General features: G+C 36.3%; 1 protein-coding gene across 3 annotated transcripts in view; it reads right to left on the reverse strand.

Moving 5' to 3' along the window:
• LOC107043729 (RNA-binding protein Musashi homolog Rbp6) overlaps positions 1–16,198 on the reverse strand; it is a 385,155-nt gene that overhangs the window by 12,627 nt on the left and 356,330 nt on the right. For 2 of the 3 annotated variants that reach the window (XM_015265333.1, XM_015265331.1), the window contains exons 8-11: positions 15,152–15,234; positions 14,455–14,539; positions 9,387–9,419; positions 9,091–9,174 (exon numbers count right to left, since the gene is read on the reverse strand). In XM_015265333.1, the coding sequence (XP_015120819.1) occupies positions 9,091–9,174; positions 9,387–9,419; positions 14,455–14,539; positions 15,152–15,234 (285 nt within the window). Of the gene's footprint in view, positions 1–1,045; positions 1,118–9,090; positions 9,175–9,386; positions 9,420–14,454; positions 14,540–15,151; positions 15,235–16,198 lie in introns of all 3 variants that reach the window. The other variant, XM_015265332.1, reaches the window with a different exon arrangement.

A 16,198-nucleotide genomic window follows, 5' to 3' on the forward strand; every position in this document is an offset into this window, starting at 1 on the left:
TTTATCTGATTTATTGAATTCATAAAACTTCTTGACACATCCCCCCCCTGCGAGGTAATATTCACTTCATGACGGCTGACAGTTTTCACTAGAACTACCAGATACACAACATGCATCAAATTTTTGTCAACTCAACATTTCAATTTTTACGTAATGAATTTCAACAATTTTACGGCATTTTTCGCATGCTCGGTCTAGGTTCTAGTGAAAACTATGCATGATTTTTATTTATAATCAACAAAACAGTGATAGCTCGGTCAGCCAACGAGTCAAAGTGGAAGTAGTTGGAAAATTCTAGATACTATGAGCTAGGCCAATCCATCCAACATCATTTCAATATACGGGTAATAATTTATACATATATAGCATTATATTTATTGTCTCAACGCGAATTTTTTCATGATTGATCTGATGCGGGGCCCTGCCCTCTTCATCGAAGCAACAAATTAATCAATAGCGACGACAAAAGCCATGTGGAGGAAAAAATGTTTTTCATAAAATTGTTCCCCATTTTTTTTTTAATATTTGAAAGTGGAGTAGATTTTTTAATTAAAAGTCACTCAGCTTAATTGAAACATGAATATCTCGAGTGTTCAATTGTGTCGCATTAATGAAAATGTTTTCCCCCCCCATTGGACAGCGAAAATTTTCATGAAAACGCACCTTGCGGTTGTCCCTGAGTACCGTAAAGGGGTTTTACAACCGATGTATTGAAATAATTACCCCAAACTTTGCACAATTGTACTTGCCCTCGTGCTCACAGAGGTTTAGTGCTTCACAGATTTACCAGCAAAACTAATGGACGATAAGTTTTTGTTATCCGTTATATACCCGACTGGTTCTTACGCCCACGGGGACATAACCTCTCACGAGTTCTTGCTCAACACTTTATACCAGTGTTTTGCGTGTACGTGAGATAAAGACAGAATAGATATAACGTATATATGTATGTATCTACGGTGGCTAAGGATTACGGTTACCGTTGGGAAGAGCGAGTACACGACAACTTGGTGGAACAACGTTGCACTTTGGGGTTGTAGCTTACCGGTGCAACCCGTGCTCGGGCTCACGGACACTCGACTGACTCTCGGGCCCACTGCGCGGTACACTACCGCTCCTAACCAAACAACAGACATCAACTCTTTTTTTTTCACAATTTTTCTTTATTCACTCTTCAAATTTCCTAATATTTTTTGGCTCAGCACAGTTGACTCTTCGTATAAGATACCGTTGGAAAAAAGTATTGAATGAGATTTTTAGGAGCAAATGTGGAGTTCATTTCTTTGAGTGAAATTAGTATTCATCTCCATTGTTAATAACGAGGAAGTAGGGCCAGAGGAAATGTGGAGAAAACAATAAATTGCACTAGATTATTGTCAATTCGCGACGCTTCGCTTATAATTTGAGCTTCGTCAGGCTTCTTGAGAATTGAGTACATAGTCATATCATTCTCTGAAATATTCCATGTTGAGTCTAGACACATTATTACGCTCATAAAGCATTGAAAAATGTGGCGAAGCTACTTATATATTTATTTCAGATTATTTGAATGTATTGTGTTCGAGCTTGGCTTAGCAACCGAATACCTTACCGCGATACGTATCAGCTGATGTATCGCTGTCCTTTATCGCAGGACATGCTCGTGACGATTCGTAATAATTCGGATATCCTCGATCGGATGATTAACACCGCTGGCGCGGGAGCTCACTCTCGTTCCAGCTCTCATGGTGTAAACCAAAGTTACGTTTGCTGTGAATAAATCTAATTCGATATATATTAATTCCGAGTGTTATACGGTACAAAAGCCATCTATGCTTTACCGAATTCCTGGGATATGTCATTTCCTCCAGTCATGAATTGTAGTCTTTAATGTGTTATGAACGTAATAATGTGTTTAGAGTTCTCAACATGGAGTATTTCAGGGAATGGTATGACTATGTAGTCAATTGTCAAGAAGCTTGAGGAAGCTTGCGTTATAGGCGAAACGAATTGACAATAATCAAGTGCAGTTTATTGTTTTCTCCACATTTTCCGTGACCCTACTTCGTTAATTTTTTCAGTGAGAAGAGAAAAAAAGTCATCCCAATTTTCTATCAAGTCATTTTGTTGCTACCGTTGCACTTTGCTTCACCTCCATATTATTTCGTATCTTATATAAAGACGACTGTATTTTTTGGTAATTGTGATGCATCAGTGTGATGTCCATAATTCATGACAATTTTCATAAATCTCGAAATCTCAAAATTGAATTTAATTATTCACTTTAGGAAGTTTGAATTGGAATTATCATTAATTCATACCTGCAGATAATACGGAAGAAATGAATTATTAAGTTTTCCATTACGTGATGTATTTAGATTACATGGCCTAGCTCATAGTTGCGAGGTTAATGGTAAATCTAGAGTAATTGGAGTTTTGCAATTAAACTGTTTCGTTAAAATTCAAAAGATGATGAGACTTAAACAACACGTTTTTTGATTCTGATTAATATTTTTCGTCATTTTCAAGAATTAAAAATATGTATTGAATATTTCTCATTATATATCTTTCAAGATTAATAAATTTTCTGCTAAACTCCAATTTTGAAAAATGATAAAACTAATAATCTTTGAAAAAATCCACCATCCTCAGTCTGTTAAACTATTTTGTTCGTTTTTCTTCTGTTCTTTCGTTTTTTATTTATTACAGACATTTATGAATTATAATTCTTAATCGTTATAATAGAGCATTTTTCAGCGAATCATATTTGTTACAGCTTTCTCCATTCAAATACATCTCAGACAATTCTTCGTTTTTGTTTAATTATTTATCAGAACGACCTCCGATGGACAAAAAATTCATTGATCGTTTAATCAATTAATCATCACTTTGCAGTTCCATTCAAATGTCACAAAAAAACACTTGCGCCTCATAGAATTTTACCTCTTCTCATTCTTAATTTTCGTGTCTTGTCATGTTTTTGTTATTTTTTAACAACCGCACTGCACATTTCTTTGGCGACAATGATCGTGCACAATTTGGCGATAGTTGAAAAAATTACTCCCTGAGAGTTCCGATTCATGGGTGAGTTGCACAAAACACCAGAGCTGGGCACTATTTTGTGAGAATTAACTGGAAATGCTATTTGAAATCGATATTTTGTAACGAATTTAGAGCTGAATTCAGATGATTTTTTTACATCTATTAGTCAAAAAATGAAGGGTCGAGGGGAGTGATTACTTCGTTCGTCTCGCCAGTTTGATCCTTGTGACCCTTCCGCCTGTCTCTCATTCGGCCTTCAACATTCATCTACTTGTCTTGTTTGAAATAAAATATTTTCCAAAAAATTATTTCAAGTCGTAATTAAAATACTGCCCATCTCTGCCAAAACACGAAAAACGCGCGGTTATTTTCGCAGGTGATATAACAACAATTCTTACGAATAGCAACAATTCAACTGTAGTTCGATCGTATTATCACAATCGATTGAATAATCATCGAATTTCGAGGGCGATAATTCATACTATTTCGTTGCTGTGGATCTGGATTCAATTATAATACGAGCGAACTGCAGGCACGCATAAAAATATTATAATATCGTTAAGCATTATGTAATAACAAATGTAAGCTCAGGACAGATGGTTGTGTTTTTTTAATTCATCATTCCTTCATTCTTCAATATTTAAATATTTAATTTCCTCGAGTGAACAGTTTCCTTCGTTGGCGAATGTGTATTTTAGATTTATAATTCTCCCATAATCCTCTGAATTTTTTTTTATAAATCATTGGCTTCACTGAAGTCACCTCAAAAAGCATCTCAACGAGGGACAAGGGACGGAGGCGCGTCGTCCTTTCCACAAACACCGATAATCATAATGATATTATTTTATAATTAAATCACAAACGGAATAACGACGCGAAGAAAACAAATGGATCACAGATCATTCGCTGACAAAAATATATTGACAATCATTTTTATTAATTACATTTTTCATTTTTCAGAGAGGAATGGAAGAAATTTTGACATACGAGTATTATCAAAATCAATTATTTAATTAAATAAATAAAAATTATTGCACAAATGATAATCTGCAATTTGGCCTTGGGCGGTTCATCACTGATTTCATCATCAATAATCATCATCAAATGTCAAAGAAGTTTCTCTCAACTCTAGATGTGGCGGTATCATTAAAAAGTTTCTCAATTGTTGATTATTCCATTTTTTTTTTAATATTCCTCGGAACTCTTTTTGTCTTTTATTTTGCCTAATGGGGCGGAGGTCTTACACTACGATTAGCGGTATTAATTTTTCATGGTTAGCAGACTCGACGGGGGGGCTATGTTTCAGCGATGCAGGGGAGAAAAAATATTGAGCATCAGTCTACCGTGAATATAGACGCCAGGTGAGTTTGCGAGTGATTGAGCGTTGCTCGCTGGGTGGAAAATAATTCGCGAGAAGTATTTTTAATGCTCTACGTCGTTATTTCCACGATATTATGAATTTCTGGTTGTTATAACCTGCATTGTTCATGACCCATTAGAGTAGTGCATTGTGTTGATTGGTGGATGGCTATATTCACGGAAGAGTGATTATACCGACGGGGTTACAGCCACTTGTGATGTTATGGAGTTATTTTTTTTGATGGAATGAGAGTACGAAAATTATTTTGACCAAATTGTGAGGGTCAAAATGATTAAACCCACGGACTGAATAAATAATATTCCGTCCCCCGCACGCACATAACCCCCAAAACCCTAGATATCTATGTTAATTACCTATTTACCTATGCTAAAGTGATGTTTTTGATTAAAAGCTTCTTCTCATAATCTGCCGTCTGTTTAATCTTAAGTGATTACATTAGAACTTTAACTACAAATAACTACGCAACGACTACTAGAGAAACACGTTTAAGATTTACAATTTTTCATTGAAAACTGTTTGTCTTTTTGAATAATTGTTTTTACTGTGTTTTATTGTTTATTGCATCTTCCATTGCCGTTTCTGCGATTTATTTAATGAGAGAAATAGAAAAAGAGCGCGAGACAAGTTAATGGGCCATTACCTCTGTCAGCTTTTTCTGATAACATTAATTCAATTAGTTAATAATAAATAAAATAAATACTTTTTTTTTAGAATATTTTTGCTCTCTTGCCTTTGGGCATCCTAGATTCGGACGTTTAATTCTTCTTTTCGATGACAATTTTATTTTTCATTAATTTAATTATGTAAAAAGAATTAAAAAATGAAGTCTGGGGGAGAGGGAGGGGGAGTGAAAGAGAAATACTGAGGACGGTTTTGGAAAATTGTTTATCCATTGTGTGGAAAAATTAATGCCGCAATTGTTTTTCTTCATTGAAAGTTTCTCTTTCATTCTCCGGAAAATAAATACAGTCGACTCTTTATATAAGATACCTTTTATTACTGTGCATTAACCTAACGAAATTTTTACTTCTAATTAATTAATGCGGATAATTAATGAATCAATACGTGTTTAAATACTATTATTTCGAGTAGTTATAGAGTTTTCACCCCTTCTTTGAGCTCGAGGTATGTTATACAGCGATTCGACTGTAATATAATTCTTCCATGCACTGAGTTTTCGATTATTAAATAATGTTTTTCATCATTTCGTGTTCGGTTAATTGATTCTCTTTTGAAAACGCTGAAAATACCTAATGGAATGGGGGTGGAGGCAGGCGACGCTTTGCTTGACGTAGGACCACTGAGTTTGCCAGCCATGCGTCTGTGAACATTCGTCGCATCCAAACAATGCTTTAACTAAGTTATACAACTGTTGTTTTTTTTTGTTCAATCGATTTATTTTTCATGAAATTGTTAGTCTCCCACGTACGTACGTATTAATGGAATTATTATTCGTTGATTTACGTCGAATAAAATAGCAATAACAGGTGCGAGCTATTTAAATAATAATCAATCGATGTTTACGGTATCAATTGAAAAATGTCAATAGAATTATTGCCAGGAATTGACGCATGCATCCTCTGTCCTGTTGGAACAATTGTACGAGTGTGTATTTTACATGTATTTATATTGTTTATGAATACGATTTTTGAGTATGTGAATAACATTGGGGTGTTGTATTATCATTTCTTCGGTATCATCTCGATATTTTATCGTCATTAATTGGTATTTATTAACTTTGGGGATAATATACAGGTAGTGAATAGATATTTACAATTTGCGGGGCGGTTTTGTTTCGTGAATAGGGTATTGTGAGTGCGTGGACTAATGAATAGTGAAAAAAGGCTCATTTCCTTTCTAATATATGAATAAATGAAGGAAAAATACTTTTTTTTTTCAATTCAATTCCGCCAGTTTGGATTTTTAAACAAATCATAAAATCGATTTTGACTGGTGGGAAACATCATAATGTCCCGTGGGCTGAAGATGAAATGAAATTGACCGCACAGATGTCGCCTCCTGTATTCACGTCGGGTGGGCGTCGTAAAACAAATAAAACCGTTGCAAATGTCAATATTTAAAAACACGAAATTCGAGGCATTCTGTATACTTAAAATTTATACGCAACTGTAAAACCCATCCCACTCCATTCACACATACAATAATTTCTTTCATCAATACACTATAACGAACAATATTTACAATGTTTACATATTCGAACGGAGGAAAAACGTTTTCATTTCGCGGAGGAGTTGATTGGGAGAAATGACGACTAAAGATATTGAAAGGTGGGCGGATGGAATAACTTTGCGCGGGATTAAAAAAACGTAATAACGACGAGTGCATCCCATGAAAAGCGAACAAAATCCGATGACAACGGAGAGAAATTGAACGAGCGCGTGTGCTTCGTCGGACTGCAATGTTTTAAAATTCCTTTTTTTTTTTTTTCAAGGAAGACCTATTTCACTTTTAGTAGCGGTAGGGGCGCGACGATAGCGCAGCGTTGCCAGACTGCGCGGTGAAAAAAAAATCTATTGCATCTAGTGAATTGAGAAATGATTGAAAATGGAAAATATGGCGTACCTTCTGACAGTTGACTTGATGATGTTTATTCTATCGATCAAATAAAATTGAGTTCTGGCAACACTGCGTTAAGGAAGCCCCGGCACATTCTGTCTGTCTCAATTCCGAATAAAAAAAAAATGAATAGTTATTGATATTTTTATGTTGTCACACTGCACTAGAAAAAGTCACTAGATGATTTTTAAATTCACTAGATGATACTGTAGCACTCGAACCGCTCTCCTAATAGTTATTATAATGTTTTTCTCATTGCTCGGGAATGATTCTGTATTCTGTCGAGTAGCTGTGTAGCTGGGTGTCTCCTGTACTGAGGGTAGGTAGTCCCAGTGCACCTGCAAATTACCACCATACCCTCATCTAAATCCCTAGTTACCAATCATTCATTTCTATAAAAAAAATTATCGAATTCAAGAATTTATCAAAGTTCTGATAATTTTCTCTTCATGTTCTCTACGCAAACTACTGGTCGTTTTCAAGAACTACCGACAAGCTCTAATTACTCAAGCGGTGAAAAAAAAACGTGTACCAGAGAAACTGCTTCCAGCTCGCGTGAACGATCACAACTTCATTGAAGTACTTCAGGGGCAATTATTCGAGGGGGGATTCCCCGGAGAAATCAGGCGGCCAAAAAATGTTCGCCGAGTGTTTTTCGGACATTGACGACGGGGGACAATGGGGATTGAGTGAAAATGAGGGATGGACAGCCCTCGTACGTCATACGGCTGTCCCCTGGTGCGGCCATGCCTCGTGAACTATTTTTCCAAAGAAAACAAAAAATGGTGTGTTTTTTTTTCTCTCATTCGAGGGATCTAGTGGAGGTGCAGTAGGTGGACGGAGTGCGAGTGTCTTCTGGGGGAATTTCAACGTCCGAAAAACACGAGATACTACTCATAAAGAAAGACCTTCTGCATAAATAGAAGATCCCCAGGTCAAATTTCAATCGGGGAAGCAGTTTTTCTGGTACATGTTTCACAATTAATTCAATCTGCTCTGTTTATAATCATGCCGGATGTTATCACCAGTCTTGGTTAGTCTACTATTTGATCATTAGTCTTCAATGTCCCACGCAAGGTGCACCAAAACATGTCTATCGAGTTTCGGTTTAATGATTAAATTAAGCCGAGAGTAAAGCAACAGAATGAAAAATCAAAAGATGAGCTAATTTGGACGGGAGTAATGAAGATGAAGGAGAGGGAGAGGAAGTGAGGGTTAAGCAGGAGAGTCAGATCACGGCGACCTCAGGGTCACGAGGGTCTCGACTCCCTAATATTTATCAGACATCATTTGTCTCAAGAACCTTTCGATTTCCCGCCAAATCCCTCGATCATAAAAACAATCAATAAAAATCCGCCACTGAAGATTCTTTTATATTCAATATCTCTCCGCGCAGTTGAATAACATCAACTTGACCCAAAAAAAGCCCCATGCCTGCACCGATAATAATTACCTCCTTTCTAGCTGGTTCTCGATAGCCTTCGAATACGCGGAAGCATTCATATTTCCCTTTGAGTGTGCCATTCCACATCAATATGATAGACTCATCGATTTGTTATGAGGGGAGGAATGGGAAGAAGAGAGCCAGAACATGGGCTAGCTCATTTGCATGGAGTATTCACCATCGTTACAGTTTCGAGTATATTAAAGCGTAGTTAGTGATCGATTGATCGATTGCACTGATGCGTCAGCCGGGGGGAAAAAAGGCGCATTTACTCGGTTTTTAATCCGTTATATTATCCTTAAATAATTTGTACAGCATGAACGATTCGTGAAATTCGTTGTTGCTTACTCAATGACTCGTCGAGTTTATTGATAACCCAAAAAAGGGAATGACATAAAGTAATCATTGTTTGCAGCATTCAATTAAGATATGTGCAATTTGTAGTATTTGTAGTAGCATTGTTGTATTGTTGTAAATGCACGCAACGAGTTAGTTCACAGAGGCATGGCATTGTATAGGTCCAAATTGGGATGATAAAAGAGTGCAGTTGGGGTTGGTGGATTGTGGTGGGTCGTTGGTTGCGCCTGTATGTGGTTCAAGTTGAGGTTAAGGGGCGCGATGTGGCCTGTATTATGGTGGTTAAGGTGGTTAAGGCTAAGGTGGTTACCTGTCGGATAGGGTAGTCCGAAACTAGGGTACCCAGAATAGCCGCGGCCTGCCGCGTATGCCGCGTACGCTGCCGCTGGGAAACCTGTTTTTAACATAAATATTTTTCATTGTTAATGCAACATTTTATCAAGATTCAGTGCAAAAGTCATTAGGAAATAGAAAGATTTAAATGTTGAGCGAGGAATTGAGCCTTTTCGCCTTCATTTGCGACAGATATTTAATATTCATTAAATTTTTTGTCAATTATTGAATATCAATTGTGAATGATTGGGATACAATATTCACGATACTCACCATCAGGTAATGCTCCCAGTGACCACATAAAATCTACAAAAAAACAAATAATTAATGTAATTGTTATTGGATGTAAATGGATAATAAAAATTATCTTAAAACAAAACTTGACAGTATTTTTTCTCTTATATTCACTCATTTTCTTTCTCTCTCACGTGATATATAATCCTCTAAGAATTTCTGCAATCTCTGCACGAATAAAAACAGCGAATATGTGGAATCATACATCTTTTATTTACACGGAAATATTAAGCAAAGTTTGGAGATGAAAAATAATGTGTATACGTTGCAGAAATTCAACGGTTATACGCTGAAAACAGTGAGAGGTAAAGTAAAACGTAAATAATTGAATAGAATGTTCAGAAGGAAAGTAATAAATAAAAAAAAAACATAATGAAAAGGACTGATAAGCTTCACTAGGTTAGATAGAAATAATTGGCATCCATGAAATTTCATAATTTGGATACTAAGTTTCAAATCAATAAACCACACAACTATAAAAAAAAATATAAAAAAATAACTATCGCACTATCACTTCAAGTTCGTACTAGTTCTGGTATTTCTTATGTCCTTCATAGGTACAGTATCTAATTTATTCTACTGACGCGATCGATAAGGTAAGTCCCAATGTCTACGACAAAATAATTCCTATTATGGTATTCCTAATGTAATATAACTATGGTTAATATTATTCAGCTTTTACAATATCATTATTTTTGTTAGTTGGTGATATTACAATGTTAATTATAATCATGTGTGTGTCTAGGCTCTCTTCTATGTAGGCTGATCTTATAATTCGACGACTAAAGTGTCAGATATTTGTTGGGCATCGAAATATTATCGATTTTACAGTAAACAATAATAATTTCTTGAAGGTGAAATCGTCATAATAAATTTCTCCCTCATTAAAGGGGGGTTTTCACCCCTATTATTTACCTCATCATTCCATTTTTACCGCGATAATAATCTAGGACTCAGCACGCTAGCCATTATTTTTTCGTGTGAGGGTTTTTTCATGCCAACAAATTGCTGACACACTACGACATTTAGCTTCGACGATAAACAAAAATAATACAATATTAAATGTTAAACACCGAACCACAATACTACAACTACTGACTCGCTATTTATCTAATGTCCATATGGAATATTCAATGTAAATATTGCTCTCCAATGACTATAACGCAGATGAACAATTATTTAGCATTTTTATCTCTCTTTTTATTATTATTCTCTCTATGCTAATATCTCAAATAATATACACTCATAGATATTAAATATTTTAGTTAATATTCGTACCTAATTCTCTACCGGGCTGGTTTTGATTATGTCAAGACGTCAGTTTATCTTTATGTCTCATAATATCAATTCTTTTCATTAAAAAATCATAAAATACCGGTTGAAATAAATCGGGAACAGATTGATGGCAAATTAATGATGATTGAAACCGATATTACATCCTTTATTCATCTCATTATGTTAACATTTCCATGAGATTAATATAAATTTTAATGCAGAAATTTACTTTACCGAGGGGTAATCTCACAGTGAGAACATTCATCAACTGAAGCAGAGATGTTAGTAGGTTGAGAGAAGGGAGTTTAATCCGAAATTACTTTATAGCTATGGTGTACTTGAAAGGCTATTAAATTTACATCTCAATTGAATTCACTTCAGATTTATTGAGCCATTGAATTTTTTTATAATTCTCGATGATGAACATTTTTTTTCCAGAAAAAAATCTCGATGAATGTAAATTCACTGTTGGGAATACTCAAGTGCAGTGATTATATTCACGTTATGATCAAAATCCGGCCCATCAGTTATAATACAAAAAACTCAGGATAAAAATAAAGATATGAAAAAGAAAACCTGATAGATTTATCTGGTTCTACTTACGAAACTGACTGTGATGAGCCTCACGGGCATATGTACTTTCTAGGGCACACGTCTCACGCATTAATAATATCATAAGGTACGTAATTCTCAAATACAAATAGGCTTAATAGTTTTTTTTCTGGTTTTGTTAATTATTACCACGAAACAATTAAAAGGTTGAAGGTGACAAATTTACGGGTATACGAACATGATATATTGTATAATTTATACCCGCTAGGAGGTATATTCTGTGACTAATATAGTGCGGCTGATATATTTCTTTGGCGATAAATCGTTAATATTATTATTATAGTAATACGTAGATCAGCCACTCGTTCTCAATGGAAGGACATATCATTGGATAATTATTATTCACTATTATTGGCACTTCCATGAAGAATGATTTTAATGACATTATGCTAATTCTAATAACTGTATTTAATACGTCTCTTCATCAAATCTATTCCGCTAGGTAAATATATAATATTTAATATCAATAATAGGAACGTATACAGTTGGCAAAAGAAATCAATATCATTATATAGAATCTAACTAGTTATTAGACTCCTAAGGTAGGTATTGCCTAGAGTAAATTATTATATTTTCACATTGATATTATCTTATATTTTCATCATTATACTTCAGAAGTTGTAGAATTCTTCTTCAATATTAATCTAGTGTGACACAAGTATTTACCTATAGCCTAAATTAATTATGCCTCACGAAATATAGATAGTGACTATTACAGAAAACAAAAATGGAAAATGAAGAAATAATATAAGTACGGAAATTTGAGCTAATGGAATTTTTTTTCATAAAATATATCCAATATTCAATATCAAATGCTATTTTGGCTTTTCAATGGTAAAAAACAATATATCATATAGAATTTATTATTTTAATATATAATTTGTTTGAATATATTTTGACGTAATCTAGAAAAATGGAATTATTCAGTTTCAAGGTACGTTTGATTATAAGTCCTTTTAAAGCATTAATGATATATCATTTGATAATTGATATATACATCGTTGTAGATATAGATTTTGGGTGTATAATTAATCACGTTTTAATATATTTTATATACGATTTTTCACCGTCTTCTCTTAATAAATACGTTATTAATAATTTTTTTATCATTATTCCTCTGATATTATGAAATTTCATGAAGTTATAGCAAAAAATATTGAAAAAAAACGACGCGCGTCGGTTATCGCGAATATTAGCCACATGCACTCGCATCATCTTTTATTACTTTTCCAGTTGACGAAAAACATCATAGCGTTTAAATTAATTCCCCTTGTGAGTCGTCCGGTCATTGTCAGTCTAGCAAATAAAGCTGTCTTTTTGACCTGTCGTCTAAGGATTGACTGTTGAACTTTCGTTGATTTTTTCATCACCTATCAATCTACGATCTACATCTACAGAAAATTGACGATTTTAGGCCACTGGGCTGTTTCAAAAAATTGAATTCCAATTCATTCGCTTGATATCGCCGGGAAAACAGTCGAGTGTCTAAACGCCCGGAGCTATTCCAGGGTCAGTTTTCATTCCCTTCTAAAGTTGTTGGATTTTCAAGAACGTTTGATCCTCAAAAGCCAACCTCCCTTCCAAACATTTGCCAAATTTCCAAAAAATATCTTTACATAATACTTGAACGACCCCCCATCAACCCCTCATTTTTTTAGAACCCAGTAGTTGCCACCAACCAACCACCCCCACGGACACGCTTCGCTGGCTGAAGGCATTAAGTTCCATAGGATTTTAATTGAAGTGCTTTTAGCGGTAATTGTGATAGACGCCGGAACTTAATTATTCGATATAGCCGGTGGGCTTACGGTGAAACTGAATTAGGTACTTCGTAGCTGGCATAGTTATTATCCTTCTTTCCCTCCTCGTTGGAGTTCTATCAAGGGGAATAACGGGTGGATCGGTGGGCCGATAGGGAGGGGGAGAGGGGGGGGGGTAGAACGGGTGAGATTCACTAGTATATTTCCCGTCGTTACCGATTCACACCGTGGTTCGATAATAAATCGTCCAAGAGTCTTCGATGGCCCATATACCCATACCGGTTTGAATTTATATTCATTGGATCCTACACTCGAACCCTAGTTCCCGACGATAGCGCAAGGTATTGAGCAACTTCGAAACGTAATTCCCGTTATTTTTTTTTTATCTCTCTTTCTCACACTAGTTCTATTATAATCGTTTTCTTTTTTGAACACTTTGTTATTGTCTACCATATTCTACTCGGGTTCTGACCGCCTAAGGAAATATATTCACTACCAGTCTTAGAATTTTTTTTACTTCTCGGTTCCATTATTTTCAGGCTTTCCTGGATTCATCTACTGTGGAATATATTGAGGCCTCAGTTGGTAAAGAAAAATCTACTCTTTGTTTTCTAATTTTCTAACATAACAGCGATAGGCTGGTCAGCTGAGGTTGAACATGATCAGGTTTTGGAAAGGTTTAGGAGAGCAGTGAATGGTTGATTAGATTAGAATGAATCTTGTCGGGTAAGTCCTGCCACCATAGACTTGTCCCTAGTCCTGAATCATGTCAACTTCACCTGAATTACCACGCGGTCCACCTAAAAATTGTCACTACGATCACAGTGTTCCTGAACATCGCATTGAACAGTCTCAAATTTGCATCTTTCGTACTGTACCCTTCATCAAAAACCAAATGAACCAATAATATCACCAAATTGTCTGGAATGTTCGTTGGTCACGTATCAGTCAAGTATCCAAATAACCATAACAAAGCCTAAATGAAATGGTTTCACCCGTCACTTGTCATTACTGTGGTCGTGACAGTGGCGTCAGTATCGTGGGTCATAGACCGATTGTTGGTATCGGATGGTAAACAGTTCCCATATCTAGTCCCTGAACACCAAGCAAATCGCTCATTGAGTAACTCAATGTTGCTGCACGTGAAGCGGCAGCAGCAGCAGCAGCTGCTGGATGGGGTCTGTATGCAGCAGCAGCTGCTGCTGCAGCGAGTGCTCTTTTGACATCATAAACAGCTGATGCTGTTGGTGGTGCTGCATATTGATATGCAGCTGTACTTGGTGTTGTTGCTACAATTGGAGTTAAAAGATGATGCGGTGCAGCAGCACTTGCGGCTGATGGCAAGGGATACGGCGCGTAACGATAGGTGGTGGGGGGTGTCGCAACCATCACCAACTCACCGTATGCACCTCGACCAGCCGCTCGCGTCTTCGCCAAATTTGCGGGGAGCATAACTTCTTTTGGCTGTGCTTTCTTGCATTCAACCTGAAAGCAGAAGGAGAATTGGTCAGGGCTTTCGTCAACAGTCTGGTGTTGTTGGAGAGGCTTGAGGGTTGATAAGTTGATCAATCATTTTGGTTGTAATCTAAATGCTGTGTGATCCATGCAATTCTCATCTTGGACAGGATCAAATACAGCGGATGCTGTTCAAAGGACTTCTAACTTTCACAATTGTTCCTGATCTCCAAGAGACAGGGAAATCTCTACTTTCGAGTTCAAATATTTCCCAAGAATGACTCGGAGTAGACCAGCGGGTGGCATGTGTGTCAAATACAAATAGCCAATGTGAAGCTTGGACTCTGCCTCGATTATCCGGTAAATTAATTCCGTTCATCTCTTGTTGGTCTTCTACCACTGCCATCAGCTTTCCGAATTCCCCTTCCATTGCGGTGGAACTTGGTAAATAGTGTCTTGTCGTCTTGTCGAGATCTTTAATTTTGGGGGAGGACAGGGTTGTCCCTTGCCTTGTCGGGTTGGTAAATTGAGAATGCTGTTAACGTGATCTACTCATGCAGGTAGGACAGAGGTAGAGGAGGATCATCAATGGAGTCTCAAGCTAGACCTGACTGTTTTACATAATTGGGAAATACAACTCACCATTTTGTTGTTTATCTCGTGGAAGTGAATCTCGCAAACTTTGTCAACAACGTCCTCACTCTGAAATGTGACGAAGCCAAAACCTGCAATCAAAAAACATGAAAAAACATTAGTCATCAGTTCAAATGAATTAAACATGAAATCTCTACGATCAACAGATACCAAGCGTAATCAACAGTTGACCCGACCCAAATGACTATTGTGACAAACGATTAAATCTCGTATTATTTAAATCGACCTGATGAATGATTTCGTATTATGCGAAGCTGATAATGAAACAAAGCGTTCAAATAATCCCAATAAATAAACGTTAATCGAAAGTCATTCCTGTGAAATGATGAATTCAGGGCAGAAGCTTTATGATAAATTTCAGTGAATCTCGAAAAGAGTATTCAGTGACTTAATTAGGATTGGAATGGAAGTTTTGCCTCATCACATCCAGATATACATCGGTCTGATGAGTCATATCAGCGCAAAATCATAAACCGCGAGGTACTTAACTCGATATTGGGACGAAAAGTTTTGGCTTGAATTCGAGTGGGAGAGCACCCACTGAAAATACTTAATCGGCTTTCTTGCCTGAAATCTTGGCATCACTTGAAGAAGACTAACTACCACAATTTCCTCATTCCATCAGCTTATATGGCTGAAACTATTTTCTCAGTGACTCGGTGAGGTAACTTCATCAAGAATTAAGGGTTATTAAAAACTTTTCAATGCTCACTGTGGATGATATTAATCTAGGCTTCCGCTTAGTCCACTGTTACTTCTTAAATCCACATTACTCGGTGGAGAAATTTTGCAACTCAAAAGTCCAAAAACGGCTTGACTGAGTTTATGAAATATCCGGGTGATGTCGCCCGTGATAACCTCCCGAGAAAATTTAGTATATCTTGAGTTTCTCGTGCGCTTCGTTGCTTATATACGAAAAGATTATGCAACTTGAGGTGGAGTTTCAGGAGTGGATGAATATATTGAAAATTTTGGTTCGCGTTTCTGGAATCATGGCGTCTTGATGGCATAAATTTTAAAAAATATTGAGGTCAA

The sequence above is a fragment of the Diachasma alloeum genome, unplaced genomic scaffold (genome assembly GCF_001412515.2).
Source record: "Diachasma alloeum isolate Michigan unplaced genomic scaffold, Dall2.0 Dall_scaffold_00622, whole genome shotgun sequence".
Classification (NCBI taxonomy): Eukaryota; Metazoa; Arthropoda; class Insecta; order Hymenoptera; family Braconidae; genus Diachasma; species Diachasma alloeum.